Source organism: Muntiacus reevesi, chromosome 6, assembly GCF_963930625.1.
Source record: "Muntiacus reevesi chromosome 6, mMunRee1.1, whole genome shotgun sequence".
NCBI lineage: Eukaryota > Metazoa > Chordata > Mammalia > Artiodactyla > Cervidae > Muntiacus > Muntiacus reevesi.
This window is the reverse complement of record NC_089254.1, coordinates 67323617-67341739: the sequence shown is the minus strand read 5'-3', so window position 1 is coordinate 67341739 and position 18123 is coordinate 67323617. Positions and strand designations below refer to the sequence as shown.

At 40.1% G+C, this 18123-nt stretch overlaps 1 protein-coding gene across 3 annotated transcripts in view; it reads right to left on the bottom strand.

The window, feature by feature from the left end:
- The window catches only part of OSBPL3 (oxysterol binding protein like 3), a 194276-nt gene that overhangs the window by 41216 nt on the left and 134937 nt on the right, over positions 1-18123 (bottom strand). For 2 of the 3 annotated variants that reach the window (XM_065938633.1, XM_065938632.1), the window contains 3 exons: positions 11816-11946; positions 8530-8637; positions 644-778 (listed from right to left, as the gene is read on the bottom strand). In XM_065938633.1, coding sequence (XP_065794705.1) covers positions 644-778; positions 8530-8637; positions 11816-11946 — 374 coding nt within the window. The remainder of the gene's footprint in view (positions 1-643; positions 779-8529; positions 8638-11815; positions 11947-18123) is intronic. The other variant, XM_065938635.1, reaches the window with a different exon arrangement.

The window sequence follows — 18123 nt, the reverse complement described above, 5'->3', positions numbered from 1 at the left end:
AAGGCAAAAGGAGACACGGGCAGCAGAGGATGAGATGGTTGGATGGCATCACTGAGTCAATGGACATGAGCTTGGGCAAACTCTGAGAGATACTGAGGGATAGGGAGGCCTTGCTGCAGACCATGGAATCGCTAAGCATTTAACACAACTTAGCAACTGAACAACAATAACAAATTAGTTGTCCTATACTGAAGAGCTAAAACAACCAGTACACAACACTCAAAATATAATTATAAATTAATTATAACAACCATAATAATTATAACAATAATTACATATCACAAATTACTACAGATCAAATTCAATACTGAAAAAATATATAAAGGGCTAACTTCTGGCCCTGTATTGCAAATAATACATTATCAAACAGCTTATAGTCAAATTCATTAAACAACAATTGAAAAGAGGTATAACAAATCAAGTGTGAATAACAGAAACCAGGATGTGCCCAATACTTACTTTCACAACTTTTCCCCCTAAGATTTTTTATCTTTTTATGACTTTTGTGGTATATACGATGATCCTTAGACTGTAATGATAAGAAGGGGCCACTGAGCGCAGTGTTTCTAAATTATGACTATTTACTGAATGAGCAAAGTGGCAAGAGATTTTGGGGGCAACTAACTGAAAACAGTGCTCGTACCTCATTTTCTGAAGAGCTTGGAGACAACAGAACTTCCTGGGCATCAAAAAACTCTGAGAGAGAGTCAGTGATGGATAGTCTGCTTTCATTGGAAAGCTGATGGACCAGAGCCCGACTATCATCTCTGGAGTTTTCCTATGGAAAACACAAAACCAAAAATGCACATATTTAGAAACAGTTTCAAGAAAAGCAAAATAAACAGTTGATTTTTTTACATGATACACAAGTTCACAGGCCCAGGCTAACAAGCAGCTATAAGCAGAGGGCAGCTTCAGAGTTGAGGAGAGGCAAACCTCACACAAAACATGATGAGAAGCGAAGGTCTCCCCCAAAAGGGCACCTTGTTTACAGGCACCATTAAGGCTCAGACACACACACAACAAATCCCAAAGCCAAAAAAAAAAAAAAGAAAAAGACTGTGTAGGTTAGTTTTTATTCCACTTAACTCATTTCAGACCAGGGGATCTTTGCAGACACTAACGCCTATGGCTGGCAACTTGTTACATAAGTGATCTATGTCTTCCATCGATACCATTTAGGTAACAAAAGATGTATCAACACATCTGGGGTCAATAATGTGTTAAGAGGGGAAAAATTCCAACGCGCTCTGAATCCTCTTATTCTCTACCACTGCAAGACGTTTCTTTTCATCCTAAAATTTCCTCTGAATTGTGCTGAATGCCTGTCCTTGCATGGCTGGTTCAGACCAACACAGCTTTCTCCTGCCTCCATTTCCTCCCAGAGACCAGAGTGCCGCTTCTGAGGCATCCTTTGACAAATAAACAGTGTGTTTCAGTCCAGAAGTGCCCCTGGTGGCAGATCACCCAATAGACATGGGTGAATGAGATAAATTCTTTGTCTCTTTCAAACCACACTGACTCTGTGAGGGAAGGAAGTCCCCAATCCCATTTACAAGCCTCTCCCTGAACAACAGGATAGAATACCAGCATTTTCTCCTGCTGCTGGCCCTCCACCCCCTGAGTCACTGAGCCTGGACGTTTCCTATGGGAAGGACCTAAATACTTCGGGAACGTGTTTTCTATGCTATTTGCAAGTGAAAATTTAACTCAAGAAATCGAGCAACTGCACTGTGCAGGTCATGGCGGGATATGATGATGACTAAAACAAGGTTTCTGGCCCGAGGAAGCGGTGCAGAGGGTGCATTCAACACAAAAGCACTACAGACATGGCAGGAAGGAGAGGTGGATTCCACTGGGGGCTTTGGTCGGGGAGGGCGTCACGGAAGAGGTGAGGCCTGATACCTTGAGGAAGGAGAATGGATGGAGGACGAGATGCTCTGATTCCTTTGAATCAGAGAAGGTTATTGTCTGAGCATCCCAACAGCTCACATTTCTCATAGGGCTCACAAAGGAGCTGCTTCTATATCCTTATGTATCTGATAAGTGAGTCCAGAATAACTTGGGAAAGAAATGTTAACACGTATTATAGCTTTCCAGAAGTTTTATGAGAGCAGGACACACTCCTCAGTCTCCTAAGATGAGCGTGCTATGACCAGAGGGCCCCAGCATTTGTTCATAATTGATAATATCAAGTGGGCAAGTGGTGGCTTAATGGAATGTTTACCTCAGGAACACATTTCAACGTATATCCCTTTCTCTTCTAGCCGAGGCATTTATTGAAAGACCTTACCCATTTTAACATCCCTACAACCTTCCATCCCAACAAAGACTTAAATCACGTTAAGATCTATAAATAAGCGTCATGGCTGCCACCTTTAAAGTACAGGTCTCTCCTCGAAAGAGGAGACACAGTAATGAATAACTGAGCTCCCTTAACATTCACCCAAACAACAGACCTGTCCTCTGTCTTTGCTGAGTCACTACCACCTAAGACTCTAATGATTTATTTACTTGCTCTCCTCATTAATTTATTAACAGTCACTCTGGCTCCTTCTGTATCTCCTTCCTCCTGTGCTGACGGGTCAGAAGGATTTCTTGGCTGGATCAACACTGAAAACAGCACAGCTGGCCTTAGCCCTTTCTGCTGTTCCATTACTCCAGAAAATTCCTATTGATACCCACCTAAAACTCCACAGGACTGCAGGAGCCCCTGCCCAGGGTCCTGCACAACCCAGGATCTCATGGATTAAAATACCGATCTAGTCAGTTTAATTCAAGCATATCCCCTTAGGTTTGGAAGGCACAAGGGGTTATCTATTTTTACATCACAAAAAGAGAAATAAACAGAGAAAAGAGAGGGAAGGGAACACATAATCCCATCACACTAAATCAACCACTACAGGCATTTTGATAAACTTCTCACCAATCCTTTTAATACATATATCTTTGTTTTAAAATAATTGTCATCTATCTAATGTTATAAACTTCTCCAAACAACACTGCACCATAACTTTTAAAAATTAACATTTTTTTTTAATGTTAAAGGTAGTATGTGTTTAAAACAGAAAATACAGAGAAATGTAAATAAATATCACTTAAAATTCATCACCCAGGGACTTCGTGGTGGTCCTGTGGTTAAGATCCTGCACTTTCAATGCAAGGAACATGGGTTCAATCCCTGATTGTGGAATTAAGGTCGCATAAGCCAAATGGTGTATGTAGCCAAAAATTAAAAAAAAAAAAATTTAAATTGATCACCCAGATGTGGCCCCTATTTAGCCAATCAGTGTCCTTTCTGTATTAAAATACTTGTGTATAGATTGTTTTTAAGTTTGAAAAACGGGTCACACTCTACATAGTCTTTATTTAGTTTATTTAGTCACATTCAATTAACATTATACTGCGAACTTCTCCCCAGGCTATTAAAAGTTCTTTGAGACAATGAACTTTAGTTGATAGATTTACCGGAGGTGTGTGTCAAAGAGTAACCATTTCATTTATTGGAAATTAAGTGTTTCCAAATTTGTAAAGAAGGGGAAGCGGAAGTATCAGTCACTTAGTCCTGTCCAACTCTTTGCAACCCCATGGACTGTAGCCCTCCAGGTTCCTCTGTCTCTGGAATTCTCCATGCAAGAATACTGGAATGGGTAGCCCTTCCTGCCCTGCAGACAGATTCTTTACCATCTGAGCCACCAAGATGATGAACAGGTTTGCAGATGTGTCTTTGCTTATATGTCATTAGTTCTTAGAATCAGTTCTCAGAGTGGAATTATTAAAAAAGTTTAAGGCAAAATATATATCACCTAATTATATCAAGAAAGAGACACTCTATTTTCTTTATATCTATATAGCCACTGAATATTATAACTTAGAAAAATGTTGTTTTATTCTAATTGCTTTAATTTGTATTTTTTTTTTGTTAAGAATCAGGTTGAATAGTTTTTTTCTTTTAAAAAAATGAACAAATAGCTTTATACATATAAATGAATCATTGGGCTGTATACCTAGAACTAATAAGATATTGTAAATCAACTGTGTGTGGAGGGGGGGTGTGTATGTAGACTCAGTCCTAGTCCAACTCTTTGCAACCCTATGAACTGTAGCTGCCAAGCTCCTCTGTTCATGAGATTTTCCAGGCAAGAATATTGGAGTGGGTTGCCATTTCCTCCTCCAAGGGATTTTCCCGACCCAGGGCTCAAACCCACGTCTCTTGAATCTCCTGCATTGGTAGGCAGATTCTTTTCCACTAGCACCACCTGGGAAGCCTGTAAATCAACTATGTGCATGTTGCTGTTCAGTTGCCCAGTCATGTCTGGCTCTTTGTGACCCCATGGACTGCAGCACGCCAGGCCTCCCTGTCCCTCACCATCTGCCAGAGTTTGCACAAGTTGATGTCCACTGTGTGTGGTAAATCACTAAATCAACTCTGCTTAGTCGCTCAGTCATGTCCGACTCTTTGCCACCCCATAGACTGTAGCCCATCAGTCTCCTCTGTCCATGGAAATTCTCAAGGCAAGAATACTGGAGTGGGTTGCCATGCCCTCCTACAGGGCATCTTCCCAACCCAGGGATCGAACCCAGGTCTCCCGCATTGCAAGCAGAGTTTTACTGACTGAGCCACCAGGGAAGCTCAAATCAACTATAATTCAATTAAAAAACAACAGCAACTAGCAGTAGAGTTGTTTAACACTGGAGGAGGTTAGGTCAGGATACACGGGACCTCCCTCTGCACTTCTTTGCACCTTCCAGTGAACCGATAAATATCACAAAATAAAAAGTAAAAACAAAAAATTTTGTGTTTGGCATTTTTTGTGAATAAGGTATTTTCTTCTCATATATTTGTTGAGGACTTAAGTTACCTGCTCTTACCTGTTAATTATTTACATATCAAAGTCATTACCACCTATTTAGTATTATCTAAATCTGTCATTTTTCACTGAAAACATTTGTTCCTAGTCTATTATTTGACTAATTTTGTCACATACACCACTTCTTTTCCTTAAAAAAAATAATAAATCCAAATCTCATCACCATGTCTTTTGTAATTTTTTTCTGTTGGTCCCACATTTAGGACATCCTCCCTACTCTGGCCATTTGATAAATATTTAAATCAATATTTTTCAGTTTGCAATTAACTCTGACTCACTAGTGATTTACTTTAGGGTGCAATGGAAAGATTTAAACTGCTTTCAAGCTGTGTCAGCCTAACTTATTGAAAAATTCATCTCTTTCCTATTGATTTTTGAGCCTTTTCTATCATAAATTTATTTCATTCTTTTTTTATGTAAAATGGTGCTATGCCTGAAATAGTTATTCTGTCCCAGTCTTACCCCATCACCGCCATATTTTCACTACTGGAGCTTTACCACATGTTTTATTTTGCGGCTTGGCCTGTCCTTCCTCACCACCCAGCAGTATGCTGCTGCTGAGGAGACAAGTGCTTGGGACTCAATAAACCTGGACTTAAATCCCAGCTCTACCCTTTACTCACTGTGTACCCTGGAATAAGTTATTTAACCTCTCTGGGCTTTAGTTTCCCTGCCTCTAAAATGAAACTACCATCACCTATCTCATAGAGTCAAGATTAAGATTTTATGAGATAATGCATTCAAGTGCATGTGGAATATAGCAAATAGGTGGTTCAAAGAATTGAGTGTCCTCTTGTTTTACACTTTTCTTTCAAGTTCTCATTTATTTGGTCTCTTAAATGGACTCTAGATGTAGTAGGATATTATCCCCAAAGTCACTTGGCCTTTCATTTGGAATTTAAAATAATATAAAATAACCCAAGAATTCATAACCTGGTAATAGTAAATGTTCACATTCAGAAATTTAAAATAGAAGTCCTTGATAGGATATGAGAGTAATTTTTGATAGGAGGGGAGATTTTAGAATCCAAGTAGATTTTAGAACACCAAAGATGAATAATTTGTGCAGCGAAAAGGTAACAGAAGGGAAGCAAGGAATCAAAGAGGGCCTAAAAACAGAGTACCCTGGGCTGAACCCAGTGTGGGGACTGTCATTCCCAAAGTGTTTGAGAAGCTACCCAAGAAAAGGACACTGGAGTCTAGCTTTCGGGCTTTGGGCAGCTAATTCTACTCACTCTCTTATTTTCCTGAAGGCAACAATGGCTTTTCCTTTACTGGGAAAGTCAGCCTGAGTCACTCTGTGAAAAGCAGGATAAAACATGGGCCACAGAAAATCACTGAGAGGGGAACTAGATCAATGAGACAAATGCACCATCAATTCAAGACTCCAGAAGGTCATTTTGGAAGGTATGAGTTTGAGGATGTAATGGCTCCTCCTCAAAGGCAACGAACAGCATTTAAACCTTTAGATACATTACTTGTGGGATCAACTTAAAAACATGCATTTAAAAAGACCTGTGGTTTTGGTTTCCTTTCCCAAATGCAAATAGCCCCAGGTGTATATGGAATATAAATTAATAAAACCATAAGTTAAGGGTCAACTTGCCATTTATCTCTTTAACAGCTTGTTAAATACATTAATGTAATTATGCAATAATATGCTACTAAGATCATGGCATCTGGTCCCATCACTTCATGGCAAAAAGATGGGGAAACAGTGGCTGACTTTATTTTTTGGGGTTCCAAAATCACTGCAGATGGTGACTGCAACCATGAAATTAAGACACTTACTCCTTGGAAGGAAAGTTATGACCAACCTAGATAGCATATTAAAAAGCAGAGACATTACTTTGTCAACAAAGGTTCCGTCTAGTCAAGGCTATGGTTTTTCCAGTAGTCATGTATGGATATGAGAGTTGGACTATAAAGAAAGCTGAGTGCTGAAGAATTGATGCTTTTGAACTGTGGTGTTGGAGAAGACTCTTGAGAGTCCCGTGGATTGCAAGGAGATCCAACCAGTCCATCCTAAAGGAGATCAATCCTAGGTGTTCACTGGAAGGACTGATGTTGAAGCTGAAACTCCAATACTTTGGCCACCTGATGCGAAGAGCTGACGCATTTGAAAAGACCCTGATGCTGGGAAAGATTGAAGGCAGGAGGAGAAGGAGACAACAGAGGATGAGATGGTTGGATGGTCTCACTGACTCAATGGACATGGGTTTGGGTAGATTCCAGCAGCTGGTGATGGACAGGGAGACCTGGCGTGCTGCAGTTCATGGGGTCTCAAAGAGTTAGACATGACTGAGCGACTGAACTGAATTGATGTTGCCTGGAAACAGGCATCGAACACCAGAGTGCCATGGCGTTCGGCAGCAAGCCACCTTCAGGGACAGTCGGCCACCATGACTGAGCCCTGCTTTAGCCAATCCACAGATTTATTCAGAAGAGAACCTAATTGGTGAGCATGTTTCTTTGCCCAAGCCTGAAATGAAGGCCCCTGCAGATAACATTTCAGTGCACTGTCCTGCCGGGGACTCAATTTAGGTCTAGGCTAAAAAGTGATTGAAAAGATCTCTTGGGGGCAGTGAAGATGTAGAGGAATTTCATGGTGAATCACTGATGTGTATCTCAGAAGTAATAAGAAGCCTGCCAGCCCTGAGGAGAGAGGGTACCACCCTCATCAGAAGGGGTTCCCCTTAGGTCAGGGCATAGCCTGTGCTTCACATGGAGGTAGATGTCTGAGCTTCTTGGTCTGATTGATTCCAGCATCTTATCTGCCCATCATCCAACACAACAACATTGCAAGGAATAAAGGTACTATGTCAGGGTTTGTTTTCTTTGAGAACAGAAAGAGGAGGAAGATGTATTAAACATAGAAACGCCTTCAAAAAATTTACAACCCTTGTATCTGATCTTCCTTATTTTTTATGGGCTTAGTCTAAAGCACTTGTTAATGAAAAATTTAGCACAATTGAGGCAGGCATATAAAAGATGGCTAAAAACTATTTTGACTTTCAAAATAGTTGAAAGTACTGATCAGTACAGTACCCTTCTGTACTGATTTTTTTTTTTTCAAGTCATCCACTTGGATTTTTCTGAACTTTCTCATTTTAAGCATATTCAAAGGATATTTTGGATAAACACCTCGAGTCTTGAGAAAACATATTTTTAACATACTATAAGCTGACCAAGACACTTCAATTGTAACATTTCCCCTCACCAAAGGTACAGCTGTATTTAAAAAAAAAAAAGAAAACACAGGAAATGGAGAAGGAAATAGTCATAAACAAAGTGGAGAGAGGTTCTCAGAGGGGGAGCTAGGATTCTATCGGTACGAGAAAGTGAGGTTTATTCAGAAGTAACAGGAGAAAATATTTGTCTCTCAGTCCCCACTCCAGTGGGACTCGCACTCCTATCAAGAGAAAAGGGTGATCTTTAGGAGGATAATGGGATAAGGAAATAGAAAGGGAAGAAACATTCTAGGGGGAAAAGCAGTTTCGAAATGCAGTTGGCAGCACACTTTCAAGGAAGCCCTGGGAACGGCAGCCGTCATGGTGAGGGGAGCACCCCTCCCGGGGCAGGAGGGAGGCTCCAGGGAGGGAGGAGGGCATCGTGTGGGAGCAGGGCGGGCCGACATTACCGGAGGAGCCTTACCCACCTCTGCCAGACCGTCACCCGACTTGGCAGCAGCAGGGAGGTCGAGGAGCAGAGACTCGGCGTGGATTCTGCATAAGCGTTCTTTAAGATCTGTGTTTTGTGCTAGGGCCTGGAACACGTTAAAAATAGTGGGGCTCTGTTAATCAACGGATGTTTCCAAAAGCACGGCGGTAAGCCCAGTGTGGAGGAGCCCTCAAGGGGGCACCTCCTGGGCGTCTTTCTTGAACGTTATCCAACAGGACACTGGTGCCTGGCAGATATGAGCTATTAAACCCTGGGAATGCAGACCCTTCTCGACTCTCATTTCCAGGGATGAAAGTAAGGGTTAGTAAGGCTTTTCTTTCAGTGGAGAAGGAAATCACACACACCTATAAGCCCTTATTGCTCTTGGTTTCTTGGCCCCTCCTCCTTCTCAGCTGCCTCAGTCTCTTTGAACAGCTCCCCCTAAAGGTTCCAAGCTTCTTTCTCATCTGTAATAAAAATGCTGCTCCCACCTCCATGTGACTGGCCATATTTTAATGTTCTGTCACACTGGTTGAGTAGGGTCTTAGAGAGTGTGCTGAGAAGTAAGATTTTGCAGAGGATTAATTTTACTGTTTTACAACATAGGTATTAATTGTTTTATGTTCATTCTTCATGACTAAGATAGTCTACTAAAAAAAAAGAGAGAGAGGGAGAGCTCACTTACCTGGATGGGGCTAAGCACCAGGGCCCTAGGAAGGGGTTGTGAGCTCTTGTCAGCCCACCTGGACCTCTTTACTTCTTCTCCCTGGGCAGGTCTGAGTCCCCCGCCCATCCTCCCAACTAGGAAGGGAAAGGAAGGTGTTTTCCTTCATGCTGCTTTTCCCTGTGCTTCAGGACCAGCGTCTTTCAAATGATCTGTCTTTGAAAAGGATGACTTCACCTGATTGTCTCCTACCCACTCCCACAATTAGTTCCCCGGGTGCCTGTACACAAATCCATCCTGTCCGTCTGTCTTCCTGACTTTCTTCTGAGAAGCTCAGAGCCTTTTCCCATCTATCAGGGCCCATAGGCTACCCCTGCTGAGAGCACAGAAGGGTGTTCATATCTCACCCACTGCCTGGATCTCAAACAATAATTTTGGCTATTTTTTAGTATCTACACTTGGAATGGATTATTTGGAAACTCTGAATGGTCATTTAGGAAACACTGAATAAATGTGTCTTAAACCACACAACTACATTTAAAAACCTCTATGGGGCACTGACTTTGGCCAATACGTTGCTGGCATCTTACACAGTGCCTAGAATAGATACCAGTAGCTAGAATCTCCAGATAGCCTGAAAAACATGCTATTTTAGTAGCTTCTCTTTCCTTTGTGAGCCACAGGCAGAAGAGAAAAAAAAAAAAAAACAACACAAAGGTTGTACATTCAACACAGATTCATTCTGATAGCCCTGAGATAACTCAAATTTTTATTTTTAAAAAACAAGCCTTGAATCTAATCAGGAACCCAAGACAAAAAAGAAGTAAATGATCATTCCGTTTTATCTCAACTTTCTAATGACTGTGGCCAGGGACACTATAGCCAAGTGGGTCTCATGGCCTCTACCAGGCCAGCAGATTAACAAAATGAAGCTGGACCTCACACAGGAGGAGGGCAGGGAAGAGGGAGACCACAGTGAAAGCGACGTTGGGGAGCCCATCAGAGGTACCTTCTAAAGGCACTAAAAGCCAACCTACTTGGAACAATAAAAAATGCTTTCCCCCCCAACCCTGGCAACCACTAATCTGTTTACTATCTCTGTATGTTTGCTTTTCCAGAATATCATATGAGTGGATCAGTACACAGTCTTTTCAGGCTGGCTTATTCCAGTGAGCAATATCCATTTATGACTCACCCATATCTTGCATGGCTTGAGAGCTCATTTCTTTTTATTGATGGATAATATTCCATTGGGTGGCTGGGCCACAAAGAAATGACACAAATGAATAAAGCAATGCTTTTTACCACTAAAAAATAAACTTGAAAAAAAAAAGTGAAGAACCACCCTGCTTCTCTCAAACCAAAGTAGCAAGAGTGTGTGTGACTGATTGTCCATTACAATCCAAAAGGGGGTGTTTCTACCTCTCAATTGACAATATTAAGACTCTAAACATGGAGTAAATCCATGTTATTTTTTATTTCTTTCAAAGATAAGATACTGTGAATGTTCAACTGAGTGAATACACCTTTAAGTACCTTACAATGACAGTACATATCAAAGTTAATGTATTAACAATTACCAGTATACCAAAAGCATCACTTTACTTCTCTCGGTAACATGATGAGTAGAAAGCATAAGTGGGTATTTTCTAGTTCTCTCACTGCTTGAGTTAGCTTCTGAAAACAAGATCCTAAAATTCATCTCCCCTACCTGAACCTACATAGAAAGTTCAGTAACACTTCAGCAGGTAACTGTGTGTGCACACACTGTCTCTTTTCATAGCAAGAATTCTACATAGAAGTAAAGCATAGGAACAAATAAGTATGTTCTTTTAAAAGTTCTCCAGCTTTTGAAAGATTTAGAGTGAATAATCAGACACTGTCAGCTATTCAAAATAGAATACTAGGACACTGAACTTCAACAGAGCCCAGTTCTTCTGAGGAATAAATTGCAATCAATGGGGAAAAAAGGAGAGAGTGTGAATGACAGCCTGGCTCACCGAAAAACATTTGAAGCTTGGCAGTGATTTTTCTGTTTATTAAGATGGCACAATGACTGCCTGAGACTCCTTATAACTCATCTCTTTGTGCCCACGGGAGGAGCAGGTGGGAGCTAAATGTTTGTACTATCAAATCAAATCACTTGCTTGTCTTTGAAAGAGACAGGCTGTAAATAGGTAAACAGGATTAACCCTGTTTGAAGAGTGTGAATTCAAAATTTCACTCTGCTGCTTGTATCTAACAATTTGGAAAATCAGTCAAAGCTTGTGAAATCTTAGGTATGGAAATCTGCAAACCATCAGACTTTGTAAGCATTAACAAACAAATGTCTATAAGACAAACACGTAATAAAGGCTTTACAAAAACAGAAAACTCAAGATAAATAGGAGGAAACCAAACAGTATCTAATGCTCAATGAAATATTTGCTACTAAGATTTGGGGTAGGCTCAACTTTGGTGTTTAGAATAAGCAGATCTGATAAAAGGTCAGAATATAATTTGGATAACGTGTTTGGTTTTCTCATGAATTTTCAACACAACCATGGCGATGGAACACATAAAAAGTTCATGAGCCTAGAAACACTGTCAGGCATTGCTGTGACTCAGAGATGTAACTTACGGATGACAGGGCATGCTTCAGACCAAGGACCTGGGCAGAGGGGGAGGCAGAAACATCTTGCTCCATCAGTTGCTTCAGTTTCTCTCTCTCCGTTGATATAGTATTAAAAGCTGACCTTAAAGTGAAGTAGACTATAAAGATATAATCATTATAAAAAGGAATAAAGGAAGAGGTATAATTAAAAACAAGAAACAGAGAATTCTTATAAAAGAATTTAGAAAAGTAACAGTCATAAATATTTCTCATTCAGCAAATGTACCCTATTTTGACTTTTAAAAATACACCTGAAATGTACAACACCAAAAGTGAACCCTAATGTAAACCATGGGCTTATGGTGATAATGATGTTTCAGTGTAGGTTTACTGACGCTCAAGAAATAGACTTCTCTGGTGGGATGTTGATAGTGGACAAGGCTGTGTATGTGTGTATGGGGGAGTGGGTATGGGAACACCAAACTTCTTGTTCAGTTAGCTGTAAACCTAAAACTACTCTAGGAAATAAGATCTATTAACATTTTGAAAATCACACACATTTGTCAATTCCAAAGTCCCTATCCACTATAAAATTTCATGATGTTATGACCTGTTACCAATATATTTTGACACTTGAAAGGACTATACTTTTCCATTACCAACATTTAGTTTTATTTGTATCCCTAATGACTGGAAATGTTTGCAAACACAACTTATTGGGATGTCGGAAGGAAAATGGTACCAAGGCAGAGGAGAAACTAGACAGCACCTTAATTTGTTTTCCAAAATTAATCACCAGTGAGAATCTGATAGACTTTGTGTACCTTGGGACTTTGTGTGATACCCTGAAAAAGACACACTGTTATTTTTGTTAAACACCAGCCAAGGATAGGCCATCTGAATCTGATCATGAGGAAATATCACACAACCCTAGAATGAGGACCATTGTATTTTTAAAAATTGACCTGTATTCTTCAAAACTGTCATTTCATCAAAGAAAAGACAGACTCAGGAACTGTTTCCAATTAAAGAAGACTAAAGAGGTATGACAGTTAAATGCAATCTATGACTACGGACTAGATTCTGTACTGAAGGGGAAAAGAGCTATTAAGGGATATGGTGATAATTGATATTTGAATATGAAAGGCAGAATAGGTAAAAGTACTTTCGACGCTAAATTTCCTGAGTTTCATAACTAACTGTGGTTAAGTAACAGGATATCCTTATTCTTAGGAAATATACATATATACATGATAGTATAAATGCATTAAAAAAAGACGATGTACGAATCCTATTTTCACATGGATCAAAAAAATAAACAAATGCACACATATCTACATGTGTATGTATGTGTGTGTATGTTTGTGTGTGTGTGTGTGTGTGTGCAAAGACAGAGATAAATGTGGCACAATATTAAAAATGGTGAACTTGGGTAAAGATACCTGAGTTTTTTTTTTATTATTCTTGCACCTTGTCTGTAAGTTTGAAATTATTTCCAAAAAGGTGTTAACTACCCTTTTCCTATTAGTCTTTTCACCTGCCCGACCCAGAATTCCCTGCCTCTCAACCTGGCATTCAGCACTTGGTTCATTGGAGTGAGAGTTTAGGTCCAATGAGAGTTCAGTGTTATTAGGCACGGAGATGCCTGAACTAAAGTTTTAAAAACTGTTCTCAGGTACAGTAAAAAATACAGCAAGTTTTGATCATATAATGCACAAGTTACCTCTGAGGAATAATGCAACTGTCATCTCAATTATTGATCATGGAAATCACATTTAAATATTATCTTTCCATTCTCCTTTATTCTATACTGTTTTAAAAAGGCAGGAAGAGGGAAGAGGCTGATACATACTTCTTCTCTAATGGCCTGGCATACTACTGAATTCCCCGAGGGCTGCATTTTTAGAGGCACTGCTATTCAGGAGTGGCCAATTCAGTATCACAGAAATTAAACATGCATGACTGCCTTGCTCCCTTCACTCCACAGCCACGCAGACAACTGAACCTCTCTCAGCAGGCTGTCCCTGAACTTATCTGAGGTTGTGGTGTTTACCCAGACTCAGAACTTCTTCACAAAATCACAGGACAAATAAGCAATTTATTTAAATGCAAACACACTGTTAATATGATGCTTCTGGCGACCAAAGATGGGGTCAATAGGTACTGATTTTTCTAATAGTGTCTATGGAACAAGTTTAGCTCTTTGATTTAAATAAACAATTCCATTGAGTAAAATAAAGGCCAGCACAACACAGTCACCAATAGTGTGGGCTCCATCAGCAGCACTGAGTTCTTCCCAGCCCCAACACTTATTCACTGTAAGACTTCAGACAAGGATATGATGCACCTGGACCCCAGTTTCCTCCCTTGTAAATAGGGATAATAATTGCATTTACTTCATAAGATCATTATGGGGATTAAGGAAGCTAATAAAGGTAAAGCACTTAACCTAAAGCATCCCATATAAAACACAACAAATGCTATTGAAATAATAAGTGATGGTAATAAAAGAAACATACAAGGAGGAAAGTGATGATGACTGCTGTCTTTTGAAATACGGGCAGCAGTTTTAAGATATCCGAGTCTCTTGCTGGGACATCATTTATAAAAAAATGCACACAGGGTATAAGCTCTATGAATGAGAGACTGACTAGAATCTATTGAGCATTAGGAGCAGTGGAAGCTCTTAGCTGGCGAACAACCAGTCCAGCAGCTAACTCACAAACTGCACTTTAGGTTCTATTAGATGGGCATCCCACCCCTGGCAACCCCACAGGATCCCCACGACCATCTGAGTGGGTCCTTGGGGAAACATCTCTTCATTGTTATTTTTTGGTAAGTTTCCTTACTTTTTTATTACAATTCTTTTCATAAAACATTATATTGGTTTCGGTATACAACATAATGATTCAATATTTGTATACGTTTCTAAATGATCAACAGAATAAGTCTAGTTAACATCTGTCACTTTACATAAGTACAAAAAATTTTTTTCACCGTCATGTTTATTGCTCTAAATTAAATAGACATGGCACTCAGCTGGTTGCCACTTGAACAAATCAATTCCTCTGGCTTTCAGGTGCCCTGCATAAAGCAATGTATTCAACCAAACTAGAAGATTAGCGCTTCCTTGATGGCTCAGATGGTAAAGAGTCTGCCTGCAGTGCAGGAGACCCAGGTTGAATCCCTGGGTTGGGAAGATCCCCTGGAGAAGGGAATGGCTATCATACTCCAGTATTCTTGCCTGCAGAATCCCATGGACAGATGAGCCTGGTGGGCTACACTCCATAGGGTTGCAGAATCGGACATGATCGAGTGACTTTCACTTACTTAGAGAAGATGACTATTAAAAATTTTAAGTCAGTAGAATATACATTTTGGCTCAAAATGTACAGCTGACAAAACTGTTGTGGGCATAAGACAAACAGAAAATAACTCACAGTCACTATACTTAAAGTCTTAAGTGCTTTCTAAACCGCCTGAAAAGGGGGCTCAGGGGACCAAATCAAGGACTGAATTTCTTAAATCACTGTTCAGACCCAACTCGGAGGAGAATAAAATAGTCCTTACAGCAGCCTAATGATCCAGCACACACAGAGCAATGGTTAGAGGTTGCTCATCGGAGACCATATTTACATTTACTACTAAAGACACAGGATCCCAGAGGTCAGAAATATTTTCTGTGGCAGAAGGGTTAATTTCTAACATGATACTATAGAGAAACCAAAAGTTTAAAAAAATAGAAAGATTCTAATGAGTGGATCACATCCACGAGTATCTGATCATAAACAAAGCCAAATAGAAAGTTTTAGATGCTCAGAGCTACAAAGAACCTCAAAGATCACTAAGGCCCCCTGCTCCATAGAACGACCAGCTTCTCATCTCTAAGCCTCCTTGCCAAAGAGCCTTTGGGCTCATGTTTGGAGCATCTGCTGTCCCCTAAAGCCATCCACTTTTGTTTTTAGATTCTTCTCGCGTTAAGAGAGTCCATCCTTTTTCTAAGTTGCTGTCCACCTCAGTGTCTCATCAGCAAACAGAACTACTTCCTCTTTCATGGAGTGTCTGAATATTGAAAGGAATTATGGCACCTCTTTCCCAGACTGTCTTTAGACATTTTCTCAAACACTCTCTCTGTACTAAGAGAGTGGGACATAGGCTGAGCTTTGGGCAGGTTGGAACACCATAAGCATGGTATGATCAGTTGCATGCTTAGTCGCTCTAGTCGCATCCAACTCTTTGCCACCCTATGGACTGCAGCCCACCAGGCTCCTCTGTCCATGGAATTCCCCAGCAAGAATACTGGAGTGGGTGGTCATGCCTTCCTCCGGGGGTTCCTCCCAACCCAGGGATCGAACCCAGGTCTCCTGCATTGCAGGTGGATTCTTTACCCTCCAAGCCACCAGAGAAGCCTCATATGATCACTATCTTTCCCATTTCCATGGGCTTCCATGCCATTCTTTTATTGACTTAGTGAGAGCAGAGCTGGCATGTTTGGACGGTGAAAGGTGGTGCTAAAGGACACCTATACTCCTAATTTGCCTGTGCTCTATTTAATATGCTCCAGTTTCTCTACACTGGGAAAGAAAATGCTCTTGAAGAAGACAGTTCTGAATACCACAGACACGCCTCTACAGAAGTGGTGTGGTACAAGGGAAAGATACTGTGCAATGAAAGAAAGGTGAACTGAAATCCTGCCACTTATCACATAGTTGCTATTTAGATTTTGGACAAATCCCTGGTTCCGACATCTGTATGTATAGATAATGCCCATATCTCAAAAGGACTTTGAGGAAAGTAAGAAAACACATTATTATATAGCACCCAACCTACAGTAGGACTCCTCCTTTTTCTTTCTTTTTTTTTTTTATTTTTTTTAAAATTTTTTATTTTTCAGTGGGTTTTGTCATACATTGATATGAATCAGCCATAGAGTTACACGTATTCCCCATCCCGGTCCCCCATCCCACCTCCCTCTCCACCCAATTCCTCTGGGTCTTCCCAGTGCACCAGGCCCACGCACTTGACTCATGCATCCCACCAGGGCTGGTGGTCTGTTTCACCACAGATAATATACATGCTGTTCTTTTGAAACATCCCACCCTCCCCTTCTCCCACAGAGTTCAAAAGTCTGTTCTGTACTTCTGCGTCTCTTCTTTCGCCCTGCATATAGGGCCATCGTTACCGTCTTTCTAAATTCCGTATATATGTGTTAGTATGCTGTAATGCATTTTGGTGAATTCCTCTTTGTTTTTCTTTTGGCTGCATCATGTGGCATGTGGGAGATGTTAACATCTAAAATATCTAAGATGATCTCATCTGTAATCTTGTTTCTCCTAATTCTCAAACTACACAGGACATCCATAGTTTTAAAACACTTTCAAGTCCATATTCTATATAAATAGTTCTTTCGTTTAGTTACATTAGGTAATTTGATTACTTATTTACTGATAATTTACATGACTGCAGTTGCTTAGCAGATTTTTATGCTAGATTCTAAATTATGCTTGATAAGTGACCTGGCTTCGTGCATGTTTTTTAGCTTTTAATCTTTGCAAATGATATCATTGTGACATATTTGGCTTTTTATTCAATGCTTCCATAAGCTCAAAACAGTTAACAAATGACCTCTCAATGAAAACTCAACACAGGAAAAGAATCCAGGAAGAAAAGAACAGCAAATAATCTAACAGAGTTTAATTTTGTTCTACTTTTAGTCTTTATATTTGTAAATGAAGATTTCTCTCATTGCAAATACCTTTCACAGGTTGCAAGAGACATATTTAAAAAACCTAATTTTTTTCCTTTCCAAGGCAGAATGTGATTACCTTCTTCTGTTTGGAGCACCCTGACTCCCGTCCTATACTAGTTCTTGCTTTCTCATCCTAAATCTGCTCACCATTTCTGCTTCTGCTACTAGTAGAACACTTTTTCATAAACTCTCATTGTAACAATAAGCAATAGTAAGAATAATTTCCATTCAGTGAAAAACAATTATTCATAGAAGACAATTATAGAATTTTTGAGAGCCCGAAGAGTCAGGACGACTATTTCAGGACATTTAACAGATGAGGCAACTGAGACCTAGAGAGGTTAATCAGTGAGGTGAAAGTCCCACAGCTAGTCAGTAACAGAGGTGGCTTAGTCTAATGCAAGTTTTCTGAGTTAGCTGGTATAGAGGGTTAGCTCCAAAGAGCCTTACTATTTGCATTGTTTGCTGATGTGTGTTTCTCAGGAAGTTTAGTTCCAGACTGGCAATAGCTGATAGCAGTTTGGGGAGGAGGGAGAATTTCATAATAACATTGAAAATCTTTAAATCATTAAGTTAAACAAAGCTA